General features: G+C 66.3%; 1 protein-coding gene across 1 annotated transcript in view; it reads right to left on the bottom strand.

Annotated features, from left to right (window-relative positions):
• Window positions 1–5157: 5157 nt before the first annotated feature.
• The window catches only part of MUC2 (mucin 2, oligomeric mucus/gel-forming), a 31460-nt gene continuing 14065 nt past the window's right edge, over window positions 5158–22552 (bottom strand). The window contains exons 31-50 of the mRNA XM_086679314.1: window positions 16229–22111; window positions 14375–16165; window positions 13878–14107; window positions 13376–13550; window positions 12692–12939; window positions 11993–12176; window positions 11461–11680; window positions 10547–10725; window positions 10130–10199; window positions 9948–10048; window positions 9822–9853; window positions 7989–8163; window positions 7685–7789; window positions 7442–7482; window positions 7225–7347; window positions 7025–7123; window positions 6240–6368; window positions 6087–6126; window positions 5653–5779; window positions 5158–5563 (exon numbers count right to left, since the gene is read on the bottom strand). Coding sequence (XP_086535440.1) covers window positions 5326–5563; window positions 5653–5779; window positions 6087–6126; window positions 6240–6368; window positions 7025–7123; window positions 7225–7347; window positions 7442–7482; window positions 7685–7789; window positions 7989–8163; window positions 9822–9853; window positions 9948–10048; window positions 10130–10199; window positions 10547–10725; window positions 11461–11680; window positions 11993–12176; window positions 12692–12939; window positions 13376–13550; window positions 13878–14107; window positions 14375–16165; window positions 16229–22111 — 10190 coding nt within the window. The 3' untranslated portion in view covers window positions 5158–5325. The remainder of the gene's footprint in view (window positions 5564–5652; window positions 5780–6086; window positions 6127–6239; window positions 6369–7024; window positions 7124–7224; window positions 7348–7441; window positions 7483–7684; window positions 7790–7988; window positions 8164–9821; window positions 9854–9947; window positions 10049–10129; window positions 10200–10546; window positions 10726–11460; window positions 11681–11992; window positions 12177–12691; window positions 12940–13375; window positions 13551–13877; window positions 14108–14374; window positions 16166–16228; window positions 22112–22552) is intronic.

Raw genomic sequence — 22552 nt, 5'->3', positions numbered from 1 at the left:
AATGTTACTCGATGGCACTGAGCTCTCTGACCCAAAACTAGAGCCATTCGTGAAGGTATCCTGCAATCAGGACGGTTTAATCTCTTTCTAATCGTGGTATTTATCATTTCTTTTTTCTTGTTTTATCGTTTTGGCCAGAACCTCCAGAACCGCCCCCTCCCCCCCCCCCCCAACTGCGGGCCGGAGTGGCCGACGGCTTCCTCGACTCTCAGGGGGATGATGTGAAAGTCCCCGCTTGTAACCGGTGCCACCTTTTGACAGATACCCCTTGACGTGTTGAGCATGTTGCCTTGTGGTCTCAGTCTGTGTTTTTTTTAAAACGGTCAAGACAAGCTGTTTACTCTTGTCAGATGCTGTTTCTGCACGCGGTAAGAAAACCACAAGGATTTTCTCCTCAAATCTGTGGCTGTGGGAATCACAGCGGCTCCTGGAGGCGGCTGGCTCCCCCTTCTGCTCCCCTAGGGGCATTGCACTTCCTGGCCCCTGTGGCTGCCGGAGCCGCCAGTGGCCACTTATCCCAGAGACTGCACACGGTGGCAGGCCCTCCGCGATCTCTGAGACCCCGGGTCCTGGATGACAAGAGGGGCCCAAACGACCAAAAGCCAAACTGGGGGGGCTTCCGTTCCTGCAACACAGCAGAGCGACCCTGGCTGACGCACTGTTGGTAGTCTCCCTTGCTGAGTTATCCTTGGATTCCTGGGAAAGCCCGGCTTGTTTAGGATTGTTGGGCTGGGGGGGGGGGGGTGGTTCGTACACAGCCCCCCCCCCGCCGACCCGAGTGCTGGAACCAATTGAAAATAAGCAAGGGGCTTGGCGGGTGCAGGGCCGTGCCTAATTTTGCGAATTATAAACTCATAGGCTGCTTCATGGACTGTGCTTGTGGGTATGTTTCCCCCTGGAATTAGACAACCTTCCGGTCGCTGGCGGCCCTGGGCCTGGACCAGCTCCCCTCCGTGGAGGAGCAGAGGACGGGGAGAGGAGGTGGGATGCCCGCACCTTGTTTTTCCAGTTCCAGCACTCTCCCTGGGCCAGAGTGCGTGGCGGGCGGCAGAGGCCCGAGCTAAGGGACAGGCTCCGCGTGGAAAGAGGCGTCCGCAGCAGAGAAAACGCACGCCCCTTGCGGCCTCTCGTTTCTGCTCGCGGCCTGCTGCGCTGACGCGTCCCACAGCCACAGGTGCCTGCCTGCGTGTTGGCTTGGTGTCCTCTCCTGGGGCCTCTCTCCAGCGATCTGGTATCACGCTGACCCAGTGAGAGCCTCCCACCTTTCCTACCGTCCGGGGTAGTCTGTGTGACGTGAAGCACCCAAGCCCCCAGTTGTTCCGACCCCTGTGGCCTGTCCTTGCTCGTCTGGCCTTGGCCGTGCACGTGGCCTGTGGCCACTGGAACGGCAGCAGATGTGACACAGGGGACGCCACGGGACTCGCGTGTGCACGGGGCCCGCCCTCTGGTCGCTCTGGGAGACCACGCGGCACCGTGTGAACAGAACAGGATGCGTGCAGGGGGGCGTCAGCGACCCCCCCCTCCTCCAGCAGAAGCCAGCCCCGCGGACCCCCAGCGGCAGCCGCGCGACGAGCCAGCCCAGGCCGCAAACCGGTAGTAAGGGCTGTTCAAGGCAAGAGTCAGAAGCCGCGGTTTTTACCAAAGTGCTGTTTACCCTCAGTAACGACGTCGTCTCGAGCGTCCGGCCTGGTGAAGGCTGGCGGGTGTCGGCAGTCGTGAGCCACCCCCCGGCCAGTCCCCCTCCCCAGGCACGGGGCAGGGCACCACCGCTCTGCTGTCCGTTGCCTCGTCTGGCCGTTTCCGGGGCTCCGTGGCAGGGATTGAATCCCGCAGCCTTTTATGCGTGAACGCGTGCAGCCCTCAGCACGCGTTCGCGACTCACTCGGGCCTCACGCACCAGTGTGAGCTCACCTTCACCGCAGACGAGTATCTCACCGCGGGGACGGGGGACTCACTTCTGATTCCAGACACCGACCAACGCTTCCCCTAGGAAGGGAGGTGAGGAGGCTGCTGTGGGGGAACAGGGTCCCCGGAGACGGGATCAGCCCCCCTCAGTCCCTGCCTTCCCAAAGCCACTGGTGGAAGACTCTTTTCTGGGGGCTCCCCTGAGGCCCCATGATTAGGGCCAGACAGTGGGGCCTGGGCTCCCCTAACCTGTGGCGCCCAGCAGAGCCCAGAAGGAGTGGCACCGCGGTCCGGACTGGACCTGATGTCACAGCAGGGACACTCAGAGGCCCCTTCCCTCTCTGGGTGCAGGGGGGGCCCTGACTCTCCCCCCTCCCCTGGGGTGACAAACGAGCGTGGCCTCTGGGAGGCCCGTGGTCACCATCCATCCCTTGTCACCATCATGGTCCCACGGAGAAGTGAGGGCACCCCAGGCCCTCTGCACACGGAGCCTGCCGGCAGAGCTGGGGCCTGAACTGACCCCCGGCGGCCACGCCAGGCCCACGGGGACCAGCATGAGAGCGTGAAGGGCCACTGACGCGGACACTTGGGGGGCAGCGGCACCCCAGAACCGGGTGTGGCAGAACCGCAGGGCACACGCCGCGTGGAAAGACAAGGTGGGCCAGTGCCAAGCACCACTTGTGGTGGCCAAGCACGAGCCACCGCCTCTGGGCGCCCCGTCGGGCCCTGGGTGGCTGGCACTTCATTCCAGGCCTGTCCCCGTCCCAGGTCCCGCATCCCCGCGGAGCCCCCGGACGACGCAGCTCAGGGTCTCGAGCCAGAAGAGGAAGAGGAAAGAGCCGGCTATGCAATGGGATTTGCATGGGGCCCGCCCCCCTCCCCCTGCCCCCCTCCCCCCGCCCCCCGCCCCCCTTCCCTCACCTGTGGGACGAGCCCCCTTCCCTCACAGGTGGGCTGTGCTCAGACCAGAGCACGTGGGTGGAGACCGGGGGGCTGGGAAGGGTGTGCCAGGGAAGGGAGAGGTGGGAGGGGCAGGGAGGGGCACAGCCAAGGCGGTGGCTCCCTGGGCAGAAGGGCAGGGGTGCGGCCCACTGCATGGGTGTCCCTAGCAGAGCCCTCATCTAAATAGCGGGACAAGGGCTGTAAGAAGGGGCGTGAACCCCCAACAGCCTCCAGGTCGGGGGGTGCCGGTGCAGGGGTGCGTGTGGGCCATTCGCCCATTCCTCCAGACGGTTGGGGCGGGGCCCCGGGGAGCGCCCACTGCTTCCTCTGCTGGGGGCGGGCAGCAGCCTTAGCGACCATCTGCCAACGGTCATCAAACCATTTTTAAGCCAGAAACCTCTTTCCAAACAGATCCTCATGGAAACCACCATGTGTCAAACAGAGAAAACCCTGCCTGTTCTGCTTAATTTGGGGACCTGGGGGCGCAGCCTAGAAAAGTGAGCAGGGCCCAGCTGCACCCCGGCCCACCGCTGCCCCCCCCGCCTTGTGTCCCCATCGCACAGCCGCGGAGCCGGGAGGTGGATGGGACGCCGGCCCAAGGCTGACCCCTCTTCCTGACCAGACGAGGGCCACGAGCACCTTCGTTCTGCCTGGGTCCGGCCTGTGCTGGGGCTGCTGGCCAGCCGGGCACAGCCAGACGCAGCAGGGTGGGCCAGGGGCTCTGCACCACGTCGATGAAACACACGGCCCGCTAGAAAATTTCTGGAGCTCCAAGCCCCCGTGGCCCTGGGAGGGGGCCCTGGAACAGGTGAGGGCCATCGGGTCGGCACATTGACCGTCTTGCAGAAGGGCTGGTCCTGAAGCACCCAGGACCCCACTTGGCCGCACAGCAGAGGCGGGGAGCTCCTGTCCCCCCAGCAATCCTTCTGTCCTAGGAGGCCACTTGGTGACTCCAAGTCCAACCCAGGCCAACTGACCACCCAGGAAGTCCACAGGTCTTGGCCAGGGACAATGTGGACCCCCGAGGTCACCAAGGGGGCTGTGCAGGGGCCTCTGGGGCCCTCCCAGGCCAGGGGGCCACTGGAAAGACCCCCAGGTGCCAGGGTGACGTTGATGTGCTGACACAACCTGATCGGCCATCAAGCCCTCCCTGGTGTCAGGTGGGGGCAGGTGAGGGAGGGCTGAGCCCTCAGCCCAGCTCCTCAGGGGGCAGGGAATGCAGAGAAGTTGGGGTTCTGGGTGCCTCCTGGAGCAAACCCTCACTGGCCTCAGCACTGCGGAGCCTGAGGCAGGTATCTGCTCTCCCTGAGACCCTCCATTCAGTCAGGTGTAACGTGTGGCAGAGAATCACAGGGAGGATGAGATGTGGGCCCCGGGGACATCGGCACCTCCCCTTAGGTTTCCAGGGGAGCTCACAAGCCAAATGGCTACACTCGGGGGTCCTCGGCCCTAGGACCCAGGGCTCCCACCCCCTCAACACCTGGTCAGGCCAGGGGTCTGCTGCCTCAGGAGAACAGAACCTGGCTCGTCACCCAACCTTGGGCGTTCCGGCTCTGGTCCAGCGGTCTCCACGGCCGCCCAGCGGGAGGCCGCCAGTTTGCACTCTCGGTCATCAAAGGCCTGGAGGAGACCCTTCCCTAAAACCCCCATTTTGGCGGCTCAGCTCACAGAACAGCTCCCCAGACATGCGCAGGCAGGTGGACACGTGGAGGCGCGCACACACGGCACCGGCCGCCCGCCTGGGTCCACAGAACCGACCGGAACTCTGCAAGTGGCCGAGGCCCGGAAGGTCACCTTCTGATCCACGGGCTGGTGTGCGCCCCTGACCCCGGCCCAGGACCTTCAGCTTTGCCAGTGCAGACACCCAGGATGAAGCACACTCCAAACACATACACGCAAACACATGTGCACGTGGCACGTTCACACCCAAGCCACGTCCGAAGACACACGCACACACCCGGCGCCCTGGGCTGTCGGGCCCCCTGTTGCGCAAAGTCAGGGGTGGAAGTCTTCCTGGACTACGATGGCCCAGAAAGGGCTTTGGCCACGCTGAGGGCAGGACAGGGCGGGACAGGGCTTTCTGGAGGCGGCTCGAGGGACAGAGGTCGCTGGGGGCCGCACTTGGCACAGGAAGCTTGCCACAGCCAGGCAGGCAAGTGTGCGCGGGCCCCCCCGCGTCCCGTGCGCAGAGCGTGCGGACCGGGCCCCTCTCTGGACCTTCTCGGTCCGCTCACCCCACAGGAAGCAGCGAGACCAGGGGCCGTGCACGGCAGCCGTCCGGACGCCCAGCACTGACAACAAACACCGGCACAGCGTCTGCCCAAGTTTATTGTGGAAAGCGAAGAATTGAACAAAGACTCAGAAAATAAATATCTGCAGAGAGGAAGCCAGCTCAGGAGGTGAGGAAGCTCAGGGGGTCAGCAGGAGGGGTGGAGGGTGCGGAGGGCGGTGGGGGCGAGCTGGGTGGCACGACCCTGTTCAAGCGCCTCCTGGGCGCAGGCCCCCGGGGCTGGAGCGCCGGGAGCGGCCGGGGACGCGGCTCGGGGCCGGCGGGAGCTCGCAGACGGTGTCCTGGCACCGGCAGCTCTCGATGTGGGTGTAGGTGTGGTTCCGCGAGCCGCCCTGGGGACAGTGCAGCACCACCTCCCGCTGGCTGGTCCGTTCTTCCTTACAGCAGGAGCACCTGTGGTCCAGGGCCTGGGCCTCGGCCGAGTACCTGCGGGCGGGCGGCCGGCCAGAGTGAGGAGCCACCCCCACTAGGGCGAGGAGCCCCTCCCCCACCCCTGTCCGGGGCCTGGGACTCACAGGGCGAAGGTCCCGCAGGACCCAGAGCAGTAGTTCATTGTGACCTTGTTGGTGCAGCCGGCGAAAGAAATTTCCCGGGTAACGGGGATGGCGGAACAGAAGATCCTGGTCTCGTTGCGAGGGATGCCTGCCAGGAGGGGGGGTTGGAGGCTCTGGGCTGGGGGGCGGGGTCTCCACACCCCGGGGGGCCCGCAGGTTCTCCCTCACGGCCTCCTCTCCCTCCTCGAGTGCCCCAGCCCCGGCCACCCCACAGCAAGCAGGGCCCCCAGCTGCTGCCCCCCAATTTAACATCTGGCTGAGAGTGGCACAGAAGGGGACGGGAGTCCCGGGACATCATCCCCTGTGCCTCCTTCACCCCCGCCCCAGGGTCCCAGAGGGAGCTCCCCTGCCGCGCCGTGTGCCCCAGAGATGCCTGCCCGCCAGGCTGTACTCACATTTCTTGCAGCAACCATTGGGCATGAGAGTGATGGAACCCTGGAAGGAAGGAGAAGGCGCCTGGGACCCCCAGGCCACCCCCCGGCCGCGAGCAGCCCCGTCCTGCCTCAGGGTGGGAAAGGGCAGGTCCCGAAGAAAGGACCCCCACTCACCGGGAGGCAGATGCTGGGGTCAAAGTCGGGGCAGGTGATGTTGGAGACCGAAGAGATGAGCTGGTTGTGAATCTTCACGCAGCTGAAGAATGTGCAGTTATTCTTGGGGTCATGCTTTATGTCCCCGGGCTGCAGGGCACAAGACAGCCTGGTGAGACCCACAGGAGGCCCACCCGGAAGATAGACAAGAAACGCCCTGCAGGTTTCCAACCACCCAGCCAAGTGCAGCTCCTGTCGGACAGAAGGTCCAGCCCGCAGGCCCACAGCCACCAGCCTAGAGCGCCCAGACACGTCCACATCCTAACCCCTGCACCTGCAGATACGACCTTATCTGGAGAAAGAGTGTTGAGAGGTGAGATTAGGTTAAAGATGCTGAGATGAGACCATCCCAGATTACATGGGTGGTTCTAAATCCAACAACGAGCATACTTATAAGAGACAGGCGGGGCCACAGGAAGGTGAGCCAGAAAGTGGAGGGACGCGGCCACAAGCCCGGGGCCGTCTGGAGCCCCAGAAGCCAAAGAGGCAGGAAGGCTCCCCCAGAGCCCTTGAAGGGACCGCGGCCCTGCGACACTTCCAGCCTGGACTCCGGCTCCAGGCGAAAGGACTCGGTCACTCCTGGTGTTTCCAGCCCTAGTCTGCGGTCACGGCCACCCCAGGACACTGGAACGGCCATGCCCGGCCCTGGGAAGACCCTGCTGGGGCAGCGGGAGGCATCCCAGGCCTTGCCCGTGGCTGCGGGCCGGCCCCTCCTGGGTGGGGATGGGAGCAGGCCCCTCGCTCACCTTTAGGATGATGGGTTCCTTGCCGGGCCTCTTGATGATGCAGTGGGTCTGCTCACACTTACCACAGCACTCCCCGGGGGCCTCCACCAGCTCAAAGCCCTGCGGGATGCACACGGCTAGGTTGGTGCGGGGAGGAAGGGAGCCACGGAGGTGGCCGCGGGATGGCCCATGGCCTCCGGGGGGACGGGAGGGAGGCTTACGGGGCTGCAGGAGTTGTCACAGAGCACGTGGGTGCAGGAGATGACGTTGAGCTCGGTGCTGCTGTTCCTGCGGTTGGTGCACACGCAGTCCTGGCACTTGGAGGAGTAAACTGGCGACCCCGGCTGAGGGCACAGAGAGGAGCGGGTGAGGCGGGGCTACCGCCCACCACAGAGGCCCCAGAGCGGGCACCTTTCCCGGCACCCTGCCCGGGCTCACCTGGTACTCAGCATTCTGGTGAACGCACACACCCTTGGGCACTGGGAGGAAGAGAACGGGGACGTGGGTCGGGCTGGACAAAGTGGACACCTGGGCCCAGGGGGAGTGTGACCACCATGCGGGGTGACCCCACGGTCAGTCCCACCCCCCGGGACAGCACGGACACTGAGCCCAGGGGGTGTGTGGTCGCCATGCAGGGTGACCCCACGGGGCTCTCAGCCCCACCCCCCGGCCCCCACTAACCACAGGTGTAGGTGGGGCAGCACTTCCCAGGTGTGATCTCACTCTTCGCTTCAAATCCCAGTGGGCACTTGGACGGCGTCGCCGGGCACAGGCTGGTGTTGCACTCTGGGGGGAGGGGGGAGACAAGGCGAAGGAGGGGGCTGCAGGCACCGGCCTCCTCCGACACCCATGCTCAGGTGGACATGCCCCAAAGGTCCCCAAGTGAGCGGCTCCCCAGCTCAGTGAGGAGGTGAAAACACCGTCGGGGGCTGCCGGGCGACTCCTGGGCCCCCAGCACCCAGCACCATCCCGGGGGTGGCCTTACTGCAGGATGTGATGTTGCAGCAGGTGTCGGCGGGGTTGACCTCTGTGAGCGGGTAGGTGCCCTCCTCCGTGCACTGGGGCGGCTCCTGGCTGCACGTCTTGGGCAGGCAGGAAATGCCGCTCCCGCCCTCCAGACAGACACAGCTCTTGCAGTCGAACTCGAAGTGTTCCCCAAACTGCAGGCAGGAAGTGGGTGGGCAGGGGGGTCACAGGTGCCACTTGGGTGAGGCGGGCTGGCACCCAAGACCCCCTGCCAGGGCCATACCGCAGCACATCCACAGTCGGCCGGATGAAGGCACCACACCTCGCGTCCCACTCAGGTCCCGTAGGACACCTGTGCCCTCCCCACCTCCCAGCACGTGGGGGCAGGTCACTGACATCACAGCTGTGACCTGCTCCTGGCACTTGCTGGCACACGGGAAACACATGACACGTGTATGGGGCTCGCAGACTAGAGCTAAGGCATCAACCATATGTAGGAGATGGGACAATACTGTGGCCAAGATGTCATCTCAGGTTTAGATAGAGCTTCAGATGGCCCATGGGTGGGTGGCATGAAGGTGTGGATGGACACATGGGCCAGTGAGTGGATGGATGGATGGACAGATGGACAGACAGACGGGTGGATGGATGGATGGATGGACGGATGGACGGACAGGAGGACGGATGGACAGACAGGAGGACAGATGGATGGACAGATGGACAGATGGATGGATGGATGGATGGATGGATGGATGGATCAACGGACGGGTGGGTGCTTGGATGGATGGATGGGTGGATGGATGAATGGACGGACAGACGGACGGATGGATGGATGGGTGGAGAGTTTGACAGACAGATGGATGGACAGATGGACAGTTGGATGGATGGATGGATGGATGGATGGATGGACAGATTGACGGACAGATGGGTGGATGGATGGATGGATGGATGGACGGACAGAAGGACGGATGGACGGACAGAAGAACAGATGGATGGATGGATGGATGGATGGATGGATCGATGGACAGGTGGGTGGTTGGATGGATGGATGGGTGGACGGATGGACGGACAGGAGGACGGATGGATGGACAGGAGGACAGATGGATGGACAGATGGACAGTTGGATGGATGGATGGATGGATGGATGGATCAACGGACAGGTGGGTGGTTGGATGGATGGATGGGTGGATGGACGGACAGACGGACGGATGGATGGATGGGTGGAGAGTTTGACAGACAGATGGATGGACAGATGGATGGATGGATGGATGGATGGATGGATCGACGGACGGGTGGATGGTTGGATGGATGGATGGGTGGATGGATGGATGGATGGATGGATGGATGAAGAGTTGGACAGACAGATGGATGGACAGATGGACAGATGGATGGATGCATGGATGGATGGATGGATGGATGGACAGATGGACGGACAGACGGGTGGATGGATAGATAGATGGATGGACGGATGGATGGACAGGAGGACAGATGGACGGACAGGAGGACAGATGGACGGACAGACGGATGGATGGACGGACGGATGGATGGATGGATGGGTGGAGAGTTGGACAGACAGATGGATGGAGAGTTGGGTGAGTGCACGGATGGGAGGATGGATGGGTGGGTGGATGGATGGAGGGGTAGAAGGTGGGAGGGAGAGAGGGAGGGAGATGCATGGGTGGGTAAGTGACTGGGTGTGGGTGTCCGGATGACCCTGCTGGCTCAGCCCTCCGGATGTAAATAACATGACTCAGGGTCTGAGACTCCTGGCTTCTTCTTGCCACCCACCCTGGTCCCCAAAATTCAGGACTTATGGGTGAATCCTACCGTGGCACCAAGAGGAAAGGCCTACCTTTCTAGGCACATTGTCAGGTCCCATACAGCCTAGGAAGGGAGAGGAAAAAAATCGTGTTAGCAGAGTCCCGGTGCCACAGGATCAGGGTGGGCTTCACGGAGGCAATGTGGGCAGGCAGCGTACCACACATGTCCACGCAGGCGTCGAATCCCGGGGCGTAGTTCATGGTGCCCTCGGGACAGAAGCAGCCCTCCACCAGGATGCTGTTGTTCTTCTCGAAGGATCTGGGGATGAGAGGGCATCATGAGGTGGGTCTGTGCTCCGGCTGGAGGCTCGCCGCCCCCATGCGTCTTCCAGCAACTAACCCAGACTTGCAGGTGGGTTCCTCTGGAGGACCACAGGCCCGGTACTCCCTGTGAGGCGGACACGTCAGCACTGCAGGAAGGGGACAGGAATCAGAGAAGCCGGAGCCGGGCGGGGGCGGGGGGGGGGAACTGGCGAGTGACATTCCTGCCCCGGCGGGGGTGAGCGGCTGCCCGGTGTCGCCCACCTTGGCGCCCCGTGCCGTCCTGAGAAGGGAGGCAGGTGACGAGCTGTGCTCGGCGAGCCCGGCGGCAGCCCCAGGCCCCCAGCCCCTCAAGCCTGCCCTTCTTCCCACCCCACGGTCCTGCCCGGCTCTCCCTGGACGCCTGGCCTCCCACAGGCGTGGCTACAGGCCGTAGCCAGAGACCCCACCGGCCCGCGGGACCATGGGTCTGGGGCAGGGGCAGGCGGGCACGCACAGCAGGCGCCGTTGGTGTGGTTCCGCCAGTCAATACAGACGCCCTTCTGGGCACAGAGGGTCGCGTAGGTCTGCAGGCTGGCGCACTCCAGGCCCGAGCCGGGCACGAAGCAGCTGTCGAACACGCAGGCGTCGTAGTAGTGCTGGGGGGGTGCCACGGCGTGGCACTGGGCGAACAGGCTGTGAGGGAGGGCGCGGGGGTCACGCTCCGGCCGGCCCTCCCCGCCCCCCTCACGCTCCCCACCAGCCCAGCACCTCCACCCAGCCGCCCTGCTGCAGCCTGGCTCAGCCTGCACCCACCCAACAGGCGCCTGTGGGCTGCCCGTGGCAGGAGAGCAAAGGGCCGCCCTGGGGAAGGGGGGTCGGCTCTGCAGCCCGAGGGCGAGGTGCTGTGCGCCCGCCTCCCGGAGGCGGAGGCTGCCGGGTGCCGGGACCCCCTCCAGCAGCCGTGGCAGGGGGGCCACGCAGCCTCGGCCCGCACACCTCTGGGAACAGGCACTCGCTCCCCGTGGATGCCAGCTCCTCTCCGTCTCAGCCCAGGTCTGCCTCCCTGACATCAGCCCTGCACGCCAGCTCGGTCCCGGCTCAGCCTCTCTCCCTAGGGCGCCCGGCGCGGTCGACCCCGCCAAGGCACAGGGACGTCTCGCCACACTGCTCAGCCCCAGAGACGTCGGAAGCCCCAGCCCTGGGCCGTCCGAGGCCCAGCACCCGCCCGTGGCGCCCTGACCTCGCTCTGACATGCCAGACATGCTCCGTGTCCGGCCTCCCTTTGCAGACTGGGGGTGAGGCCCCAGCCCCTCAAGCCTTCCTTTCTTCCCACCCCACGGTCCGGCCCAGCTCTCCCTGTACGCCTGGCCGCTCCCTGAGCCCCTGCCCCTGGCGGGTGATGAGAGGCGGCCAGGCCTGGGGGGGTACCTGTCTTTGATGAGGTCGCAGAGAGGGGAAGCACAGTCCTTGGGCGTGGGGCTGCCCGCTGACGGCGTGCTAGCCGGGGGCTTGGTGGTGACGCCGACGTGGGGACAGTGTGGCTTGGAGGGGTCGTTCACCACCCACTGGTCGGCCGCGACCTCGCAGTTGGAAACGACCTCTCCGCTGGGCAACACGCAGTCGTCGGCGGTGTTGTTGGTACACGTGCCTGCGTCGGGACGGAGGCCCACGCTGAGCCAGCACCAGAGCCACGCCGCACAGCAGACAGCCCCGGGCCGGCCCCGGGGCCCCGGCGACCGCCAGGCCAGGGCCGAGGGCGCAGAGCGGATGAGACTCCGGCCGGCTCGTTCCCACAGGGGCCCACCCGGCATGACGGCCCCGGGGCCCGAGCCGAAGAGCCAGAGAGCCAGCCCCCGGCTGGCCGACCCTCACACCGGCCTCGGCCCCAGCCAACCCCCATCTCCCCCCCGGGGGGGGCGCCCGGGAGCCGCAGGGAGCCCGCAGGGGCTGAGGGGCTCACCACACTGGCCCTTGGTGTTGTTGCCAAACCGGTGGTGGGGCAGCCTGATGGAGAAGGACAGGCCGTTGTAGGAGATGAGGGCGCCCAGCTCGGGGATGTCCACCACGTAGTTGATGCCCGACTGGGACACCTGCAGCCCATACTTCCTGTAGGGCAGCGCCACGGCCTGCCCGTTGACCTGCACCTGTGGCCGGCACACTCGCGGTCAGGACGTCCCCTTGGGGCCGACATGGTGGCCCCTCCCCCGGGGCCCTGCCCCGGCTGCCGCGCGTGTCTCACAGGGGCGAGTCGGGGCAAGCTGCGTCTTGACAGAGCATCTGGGGCCGCCCCAGCCCTACCTGTTGTCAGGCCTGTGCGTCCGGTGTGGGGACCCCTGCCTGTCCCCTGCCCCCGTCCACCCTGCCCCTTGCCCTGGTCCCTTTCCCACTTCCTTTCCACTGCTCCGGGCCAGACTGGTCCCAGCCGATCCCCGGGGTGAGATCACAAGGACGCTGTCCCGAGAGTCCCCCTGTGCCGAGGGGTGAGGCTCCCCAGGCCTCCGGAACCAGCAACTCCACGTGAGTGTGTGCAAGAGGACTGCAGCCAGGGGGCGTGCGGGAGGTCAAGGTCCCTGGTCCCGTGAGAACAGCCCAGCCCCCTGCCGAGCGAGGGAACCGGGGAACGCCCCCCCCGCAGTGCCCCGCCACCTGGCCAGCGCACCTGCACTTTTATGGGGGCCATCTGCACCGTCTTGATCAGCACCTCCTGGGTCTCGTGGCGCACAATGAGCGTGCGGGGGCAGGACACCCGGTCGTTGACGTCACAGTGGTAGTTGTCGATGTAGACGCCGAAGCCGTCTACCGTGGGGCTGATCTCCTCCACCAGCACGTATGTGCAGTTGCCCTGGTAGCTGTAGTAAAGCCCGTCGAAGGTGACATAGTGCGGGTCCCCCCAGCCTGTGCAGTAGCCTGTGGACAGAGCTCCCGTGAGCCACACCAAGCCCCAGACTGGGGGAGCGGCTGGGACAGGGACAGGAGTGGGCGGGAGCCCAGGAACAGTGAGAAGACAAAGCAGGAATCCAGGGGGTCCCGGAAATTCTGGTTCCTGGAGCACGAGGGGCGCCCAAGCCCGTTCGGTGGGACAGAGCCTGGCTTGGGAGCCAGAGGGTCCGGGTTCGAAGTCCAGCCCTGCCCCGCCCAGCCCGGGGGGCGGGGGTGGTGGCGGGGAGCAGCCTCGGTGGTGGAGGTGGCTCCAGCAGGCACACCCCTCCCCTGCCTGGACCCCCCCCCCCCCCCGCCCCAGAGTGGGAACCAGCAGGAGGCACGAGAGGCCCCTGAGGGCCTGCAGCCCCACACGCGCAGAAGGGGGAAGGAGGGGAGGGTCCCGCGGCCTGGGCCAACTCACAGTCGCACTCCCAGTGCCAGCAGCAGCCATCAGGGTCCATGACGCGCACAGGCAGGAGGTCGTTGGAGCAGGTGGGCATGGGTGGGGGTTTGCACTTCACCTGCACTAACTCCACTATGTTGTCGTATTTGCAGATGGCCATGGTGCAGTTACACAGCCACCACGTCTCGTTCTCCTACAGCGGGGAAGGCGCACGGTCAGCGGGGACCAGCCTGGAGCCCCAGCCTGTACAGGGGTGGCCCTGAGCCCTCCCCTGGAGCCTGGGGACCGCCCCGTGCAGGAGGCAGCCGCCTCAGCCTCACCACCGGCCAAGAGCCTCCTCCTCCTCGCCCGGCAGGGGAGGCGTGGCCCAGAAGGTGGGCGCTCGGCCGACCTGCCCCCAAAAGGCCGCTCGGAGGACAGGGCGTCGCGGGTGACCGGCAGACGTCCCTGTCCTCCCAGGTGGGCATGTGTGCGCAGAGCCAAGGGGACCAGGACCACAAGCGGCCCACAGCCCACTGACCTCTCTGGGAGGATCAAAGTCTAAGCACCCAGGGGGCTTGGTGGTGGCCAGAGTGCTCGATGCCATGGACGTGGGTGGTTTGGGTGTTGAGGCCGGCGTTGGCGAGGAAGGGGTGGGCGTTGGGGAGGGTGTGGACGGACACGACCAGTTGAAGAACTCAAAGGTGCAGGACAGCGAGCAGTTCACGTAATAGCAGGTGTCCCCATGCGTGCCGTTATACACCGTTTCACCTGCCAGGGGACAGAGACCAGACCTACACTAGCCACGCAGGGCTGGCTCCCAGAGCACACAGACAGGTGCCGACAAGGCCACTGGAGGGAAGCCCGCCTCGACCGTGTCCCCGATTCACGGCGACAGCCGAGAGGGGCAGACCGCAGGGACGGCCGTCCAGCCGGCTCCCGGTGGGGACTTCAGCCTAACCCCTTACCACTGGTGACAGGAGACCCGAACCCACCCGCCTCTGGCGCCTAAGAGTCAGAAGTGACAAGCCTGGGTACCTGGGGCAAAGTATGTGTCATTCAAAACGCAACAGTATTCCAGGGCTGTGCTGGTGATGGAACCTGTAGTTTCAACAATGCTGGGGGGGGAGATTGGGGTCAGCGTGGGGGGGAGCACACTGGAGGTCGTGGCGCTCGTGGTCGGTGGCCTGTGTGGAGTGGATGACGGGCGTCCTGGCGGTGTGAGCGTTTCTGTGGACGTCGTTGACACAGTCGTGGGTGTGGGTGTGGACGGGGTCTCCGTGCTGGTGGTGGTGGTGGTGGAGGCCGGGGTCGGGGTCCCCGTGCTGGTGGTGGTCGGGGTGGAGGTCGGGGTCTCCGTGCCGGTGGTGGTGGTGGTGGAGGCCGGGGTCGGGGTCTCCGTGCTGGTGGTGGTCGGGGTGGGGGTGGGGGTCTCCGTGCTGGTGGTGGTGGTGGTCGAGGCTGGGGTCGGGGTCTCCGTGCTGGTGGCGGTGGTGGTGGAGGCCGGGGTCGGGGTCTCCGTGCTGGTGGCGGTGGTGGTGGAGGCCGGGGTCGGGGTCTCCGTGCTGGTGGCGGTGGTGGTCGAGGCCGGGGTCGGGGTCACTGTGCTGGTGGTGGTGGTGGTCGAGGCCGGGGTCGGGGTCTCCGTGCTGGTGGCGGTGGTGGTCGGGGTGGGGGTCGGGGTCTCCGTGCTGGTGGCGGTGGTGGTTGAGGCCGGGGTCGGGGTCTCCGTGCTGGTGGCGGTGGTGGTCGAGGCCGGGGTCGGGGTCACTGTGCTGGTGGTGGTGGTGGTCGAGGCCGGGGTCGGGGTCTCCGTGCTGGTGGCAGTGGTGGTGGAGGTTGGGGTCGGGGTCTCCGTGCTGGTGGAGGTCGGGGTCGGGGTCGGGGTCTCCGTGCTGGTGATGGTTGTGGTGGAGGCCGGGGTCGGGGTCTCCGTGCTGGTGGTGGTGGTGGTCGAGGCCGGGGTCGGGGTCTCTGTGCTGGTGGTCGTCGGGGTGGTGGTCGGGGTCTCCGTGCTGGTGGTGGTCGGGGTGGGGGTCGGGGTCTCCGTGCTGGTGGTGGTGGTGGTCGAGGCCGGGGTCGGGGTCACTGTGCTGGTGGTGGTGGTGGTCGAGGCAGGGGTGGGGGTCTCTGTGCTGGTGGTGGTGGTGGTGGAGGCAGGGGTGGGGGTCTCTGTGCTGGTGGCGGTGGTGGTGGAAGCTGGGGTCGGGGTCTCCGTGCTGGTGGTGGTCGGGGTGGAGGTCGGAGTCGGGGTCTCCGTACTGGTGGTGGTGGTGGTCGAGGCAGGGGTCGGGGTCTCCGTGCTGGTGGCAGTGGTGGTGGAAACTGGGGTCGGGGTCTCTGTGCTGGTGGTGGTGGTGGTCGAGGCAGGGGTGGGGGTCTCTGTGCTGGTGGTGGTGGTGGTGGAGGCCGGGGTCGGGGTCTCCGTGCTGGTGGTGGTGGTGGTCGAGGCCGGGGTCGGGGTCTCTGTGCTGGTGGTGGTGGTGGTCGAGGCAGGGGTGGGGGTCTCCGTGCTGGTGGTGGTGGTGGTGGAGGCCGGGGTCGGGGTCTCCGTACTGGTGGTGGTGGTGGTCGAGGCCGGGGTCGGGGTCTCCGTGCTGGTGGCAGTGGTGGTGGAAACTGGGGTCGGGGTCTCTGTGCTGGTGGTGGTGGTGGTCGGGGTGGGGGTCGGGGTCTCCGTGCTGGTGGTGGTGGTGGTTGAGGCCGGGGTCGGGGTCTCCGTGCTGGTGGCAGTGGTGGTGGAAACTGGGGTCGGGGTCTCTGTGCTGGTGGTGGTGGTGGTGGAGGCAGGGGTCGGGGTCTCCGTGCTGGTGGCAGTGGTGGTGGAAACTGGGGTCGGGGTCTCTGTGCTGGTGGTGGTGGTGGTGGAGGCAGGGGTCGGGGTCTCCGTGCTGGTGGCAGTGGTGGTGGAAACTGGGGTCGGGGTCTCTGTGCTGGTGGCGGTGGTGGTGGAGGCAGGGGTCGGGGTCTCCGTGCTCGTGGTGGTGGTGGTCGAGGCCGGGGTCGGGGTCTCCGTGCTGGTGGCGGTGGTGGTCGGGGTGGGGGTCGGGGTCTCCGTGCTGGTGGTGGTGGTGGTCGAGGCCGGGGTCGGGGTCCCCGTGCTGGTGGTGGTGGTGGTGGAGGCCGGGGTCGGGGTCTCCGTGCTGGTGGCAGTGGTGGTGGAAACTGGGGTCGGGGTCTCCGTGCTGGTGGTGGTGGTGGTCGAGGCAGGGGTCGGGGTCTCTGTGCTGGTGGCGGTGGTGGTCGAGGCCGGGGTCGGGGTCTCCGTGCTGGTGGTGGTCGGGGTGGGGGTGGGGGTCTTCGTGCTGGTGGTGGTGGTGGTCGGGGTCGGGGTCCCCGTGCTGGTGGTGGTGGTGGTGGAGGCCGGGATCGGGGTCTCCGTGCTGGTGGCGGTGGTGGTCGAGGCCGGGATCGGGGTCTCCGTGCTGGTGGCGGTGGTGGTCGAGGCCGGGATCGGGGTCTCCGTGCTGGTGGTGGTGGTGGTCGGGGTCTCCGTGCTCGTGGTGGTGGTGGTCGAGGCCGGGGTCGGGGTCTCCGTGCTGGTGGCGGTGGTGGTCGAGGCCGGGGTCGGGGTCTCCGTGCTGGTGGTGGTCAGGGTGGGGGTCGGGGTCTCCGTGCTGGTGGTGGTCGGGGTGGGGGTCGGGGTCTCCGTGCTGGTGGTGGTCGGGGTGGAGGCCGGGGTCGGGGTCTCCGTGCTGGTGGTGGTGGTGGTCGGGGAGGTCGGCGTGGTTACAGGGGAAGGCGTGGAGATACAGTGTGGAGGCCACGAACAGCAGTAGACGTTGATCTCATAGTTGAGGCAAGAAGGCTGGGGCATGTATCCCCCTGGCTTCTGGTTTTCATTTCTGCACACCAGCCCGACATTGATGTCGCAAGCCACGTTCTGCCCCAGCTGCCCAAGGGGGATGTCAGGGAACTTGGCGGCTCTGCAGGAGATGTTGGCCGCCCAGCCTGGGACACAGACCTCGACAGATTCGATGTCTGCCCCCGGTTTGGTGTTGTCTGGTTTCCCTGAATCCAGCCAGCCAGTCCAATTGCACTCAGGCACGCACGGAGTGGTGGTTGATCCCGGGGTAGGGGTTGTGGTGGTGGTGGTGGAGGTCGAGGCCGGGGTCGGGGTCTCCGTGCTGGTGGTGGTCGGGGTGGGGGTCGGGGTCTCCGTGCTGGTGGTGGTCGGGGTGGAGGCCGGGGTCGGGGTCTCCATGCTGGTGGCGGTGGTGGTCGGGGTGGGGGTCGGGGTCTCCGTGCTGGTGGTGGTCGGGGTGGAGGCCGGGGTCGGGGTCTCCGTGCTGGTGGTGGTGGTGGTCGGGGTCTCCGTGCTCGTGGTGGTGGTGGTCGAGGCCGGGGTCGGGGTCTCCGTGCTGGTGGTGGTGGTGGTGGAGGCCGGGGTCGGGGTCTCCGTGCTGGTGGCCGTGGTGGTTGAGGCCGGGGTCGGGGTCTCCGTGCTGGTGGCCGTGGTGGTCGAGGCCGGGGTCGGGGTCTCCGTGCTGGTGGCGGTGGTGGTCGAGGCCGGGGTCGGGGTCTCCGTGCTGGTGGCGGTGGTGGTCGAGGCCGGGGTCGGGGTCACTGTGCTGGTGGTGGTGGTGGTGGAAGCTGGGGTCGGGGTCTCCGTGCTGGTGGCGGTGGTGGTCGGGGTGGGGGTCGGGGTCACTGTGCTGGTGGTGGTGGTGGTCGAGGCCGGGGTCGGGGTCTCCGTGCTGGTGGCGGTGGTGGTGGAGGTTGGGGTCGGGGTCTCCGTGCTGGTGGAGGTCGGGGTCGGGGTCGGGGTCTCCGTGCTGGTGGTGGTTGTGGTGGAGGCCGGGGTCGGGGTCTCCGTGCTGGTGGTGGTCGGGATGGGGGTCGGGGTCTCCGTGCTGGTGGTGGTGGTGGTCGGGATGGGGGTCGGGGTCTCCGTGCTGGTGGTGGTGGTGGTCGAGGCCGGGGTCGGGGTCTCTGTGCTGGTGGTCGTCGGGGTGGGGGTCGGGGTCTCCGTGCTGGTGGCGGTGGTGGTCGAGGCCGGGGTCGGGGTCTCCGTGCTGGTGGTGGTCAGGGTGGGGGTCGGGGTCTCCGTGCTGGTGGTGGTCGGGGTGGAGGCCGGGGTCGGGGTCTCCGTGCTGGTGGTGGTGGTGGTCGGGGAGGTCGGCGTGGTTACAGGGGAAGGCGTGGAGATACAGTGTGGAGGCCACGAACAGCAGTAGACGTTGATCTCATAGTTGAGGCAAGAAGGCTGGGGCATGTATCCCCCTGGCTTCTGGTTTTCATTTCTGCACACCAGCCCGACATTGATGTCGCAAGCCACGTTCTGCCCCAGCTGCCCAAGGGGGATGTCAGGGAACTTGGCGGCTCTGCAGGAGATGTTGGCCGCCCAGCCTGGTACACAGACCTCGACAGATTCGATGTCTGCCCCCGGTTTGGTGTTGTCTGGTTTCCCTGAATCCAGCCAGCCAGTCCAATTGCACTCAGGCATGCACGGAGTGATGGTTGATCCCGGGGTAGGGGTTGTGGTGGTGGTGGTGGAGGTCGAGGCCGGGGTCGGGGTCTCCGTGCTGGTGGTGGTCGGGGTGGGGGTCGGGGTCTCCGTGCTGGTGGTGGTCGGGGTGGAGGCCGGGGTCGGGGTCTCCGTGCTGGTGGTGGTGGTGGTCGGGGTGGGGGTCGGGGTCTCCGTGCTGGTGGTGGTGGTGGTCGAGGCCGGGGTCGGGGTCTCTGTGCTGGTGGTCGTCGGGGTGGTGGTCGGGGTCTCCGTGCTGGTGGTGGTCGGGGTGGGGGTGGGGGTCTCCGTGCTGGTGGCGGTGGTGGTCGAGGCCGGGGTCGGGGTCTCCGTGCTGGTGGTGGTCAGGGTGGGGGTCGGGGTCTCCGTGCTGGTGGTGGTCGGGGTGGAGGCCGGGGTCGGGGTCTCCGTGCTGGTGGTGGTGGTGGTCGGGGAGGTCGGCGTGGTTACAGGGGAAGGCGTGGAGATACAGTGTGGAGGCCACGAACAGCAGTAGACGTTGATCTCATAGTTGAGGCAAGAAGGCTGGGGCATGTATCCCCCTGGCTTCTGGTTTTCATTTCTGCACACCAGCCCGACATTGATGTCGCAAGCCACGTTCTGCCCCAGCTGCCCAAGGGGGATGTCAGGGAACTTGGCGGCTCTGCAGGAGATGTTGGCCGCCCAGCCTGGGACACAGACCTCGACAGATTCGATGTCTGCCCCCGGTTTGGTGTTGTCTGGTTTCCCTGAATCCAGCCAGCCAGTCCAATTGCACTCAGGCACGCACGGAGTGGTGGTTGATCCCGGGGTAGGGGTTGTGGTGGTGGTGGTGGTGGTGGTGGAGGCTGGGGTTGGGGTCCCAGTGCTGGTGGTGGTCGGGGTGGAGGTCGGGGTCTCCGTGCTGGTGGTGGTGGAGGTCGAGGCCGGGGTCGGGGTCTCCGTGCTGGTGGCGGTGGTGGTCGAGGCCGGGGTCGGGGTCTCCGTGCTGGTGGTGGTCGGGGTGGGGGTGAGGGTCTTCGTGCTGGTGGTGGTGGTGGTCGGGGTCGGGGTCCCCGTGCTGGTGGTGGTGGTGGTGGAGGCCGGGGTCGGGGTCTCCGTGCTGGTGGCGGTGGTGGTTGAGGCCGGGATCGGGGTCTCCGTGCTGGTGGCGGTGGTGGTCGAGGCCGGGGTCGGGGTCTCCGTGCTGGTGGCGGTGGTGGTCGAGGCCGGGGTCGGGGTCTCCGTGCTGGTGGTGGTCAGGGTGGGGGTCGGGGTCTCCGTGCTGGTGGTGGCCGGGGTGGAGGCCGGGGTCGGGGTCTCCGTGCTGGTGGTGGTGGTGGTCGGGGAGGTCGGCGTGGTTACAGGGGAAGGCGTGGAGATACAGTGTGGAGGCCACGAACAGCAGTAGACGTTGATCTCATAGTTGAGGCAAGAAGGCTGGGGCATGTATCCCCCTGGCTTCTGGTTTTCATTTCTGCACACCAGCCCGACATTGATGTCGCAAGCCACGTTCTGCCCCAGCTGCCCAAGGGGGATGTCAGGGAACTTGGCGGCTCTGCAGGAGATGTTGGCCGCCCAGCCTGGGACACAGACCTCGACAGATTCGATGTCTGCCCCCGGTTTGGTGTTGTCTGGTTTCCCTGAATCCAGCCAGCCAGTCCAATTGCACTCAGGCACGCACGGAGTGGTGGTTGATCCCGGGGTAGGGGTTGTGGTGGTGGTGGTGGAGGTCGAGGCCGGGGTCGGGGTCTCCGTGCTGGTGGTGGTCGGGGTGGGGGTCGGGGTCTCCGTGCTGGTGGTGGTCGGGGTGGAGGCCGGGGTCGGGGTCTCCGTGCTGGTGGTGGTGGTGGTCGGGGTCTCCGTGCTCGTGGTGGTGGTGGTCGAGGCTGGGGTCGGGGTCTCCGTGCTGGTGGCGGTGGTGGTGGAGGCCGGGGTCGGGGTCTCCGTGCTGGTGGCCGTGGTGGTTGAGGCCGGGGTCGGGGTCTCCGTGCTGGTGGCGGTGGTGGTGGAGGCCGGGGTCGGGGTCTCCGTGCTGGTGGCGGTGGTGGTCGAGGCCGGGGTCGGGGTCACTGTGCTGGTGGTGGTGGTGGTCGAGGCCGGGGTCGGGGTCTCCGTGCTGGTGGCGGTGGTGGTGGAGGTTGGGGTCGGGGTCTCCGTACTGGTGGAGGTCGGGGTCGGGGTCGGGGTCTCCGTGCTGGTGGTGGTTGTGGTGGAGGCCGGGGTCGGGGTCTCCGTGCTGGTGGTGGTCGGGGTGGAGGCCGGGGTCGGGGTCTCCGTGCTGGTGGTGGTGGTGGTCGGGGTGGGGGTCGGGGTCTCCGTGCTGGTGGTGGTGGTGGTCGAGGCCGGGGTCGGGGTCTCTGTGCTGGTGGTCGTCGGGGTGGTGGTCGGGGTCTCCGTGCTGGTGGTGGTCGGGGTGGGGGTGGGGGTCTCCGTGCTGGTGGCGGTGGTGGTCGAGGCCGGGGTCGGGGTCTCCGTGCTGGTGGTGGTCAGGGTGGGGGTCGGGGTCTCCGTGCTGGTGGTGGTCGGGGTGGAGGCCGGGGTCGGGGTCTCCGTGCTGGTGGTGGTGGTGGTCGGGGAGGTCGGCGTGGTTACAGGGGAAGGCGTGGAGATACAGTGTGGAGGCCACGAACAGCAGTAGACGTTGATCTCATAGTTGAGGCAAGAAGGCTGGGGCATGTATCCCCCTGGCTTCTGGTTTTCATTTCTGCACACCAGCCCGACATTGATGTCGCAAGCCACGTTCTGCCCCAGCTGCCCAAGGGGGATGTCAGGGAACTTGGCGGCTCTGCAGGAGATGTTGGCCGCCCAGCCTGGGACACAGACCTCGACAGATTCGATGTCTGCCCCCGGTTTGGTGTTGTCTGGTTTCCCTGAATCCAGCCAGCCAGTCCAATTGCACTCAGGCACGCACGGAGTGATGGTTGATCCCGGGGTAGGGGTGGTGGTGGTTGTGGTGGTGGTGGTGGTGGAGGCCGGGGTCGGGGTCTCCGTGCTGGTGGTGGTCGGGGTGGTGGTTGTGGTTGAGGGGGTGGTGGTTGGGGCCGTGGTTGGGGACTCGGGACACTCATGCATCGGCAGGCAACAATTGACACGTATTTCATAGTCATAACAGACTGCGAACGGCCCGTTTCCAAACTGGTCTTCGTTGAGGCAAATGAACCCTGAGGAGACATCACACTGTACCTTCTGGCCCGTCTCCTCCCAGCTGAGCTCTGGCTCCGTGGCCAACCTGCACTGGATGTCCTCGGGTTCCCTGCAGACACTGTCGAATTTCTCCCAGTCTCCACCGGTGCTGTCCATGCTGGGGTGGTTCTCGTTGATCCAGTCGGACCAGAAGCAGCACACATCTGGGGAAGCAAATCCGGGATCGGATTGGTCACCGAGCCTGGACGCAGCTTCCGGGGAGCCCCCTGGGACTGGCATGACCGCCCTCCTATCACGGCCAAAGAGCTAGGGTGTTGTCGGCTCAGAGAGTGTGGGCCCGGCTCCGCTTCCTCCCTCCTCCTGCAGCTCCACACTGAGCCCCAGGGAAGGAAGAGCCCCTCACGCCACACCTGGGTGACAGCCCGACCCCCGGGCTGCAGCCCTCTGCCCCTCCCTTGGCTGTTTTCAAATCCTGATGTCCCCCTGAAAACAATTAGCATGGACAGGGTCAGCCATTCCAATGAGAAAGCCCACGGGAAGGGGCTCGGTCTGGACGCTTGAACAACAGTGTCACCCCGAGCCGCTCTTTCCCCCGTGCGTCAGCCAGGCACCCGTGAGTCCCAGGGGGTCATGCCACCCAAAGC

Source organism: Puma concolor, chromosome D1, assembly GCF_028749965.1.
Source record: "Puma concolor isolate L17-30 chromosome D1, mPumCon1.1.hap2, whole genome shotgun sequence".
Taxonomy (NCBI): Eukaryota; Metazoa; Chordata; class Mammalia; order Carnivora; family Felidae; genus Puma; species Puma concolor.
The sequence above is the reverse complement of the archived record's forward strand: the minus strand, read 5'-3'. Positions and strand labels throughout refer to the sequence as shown.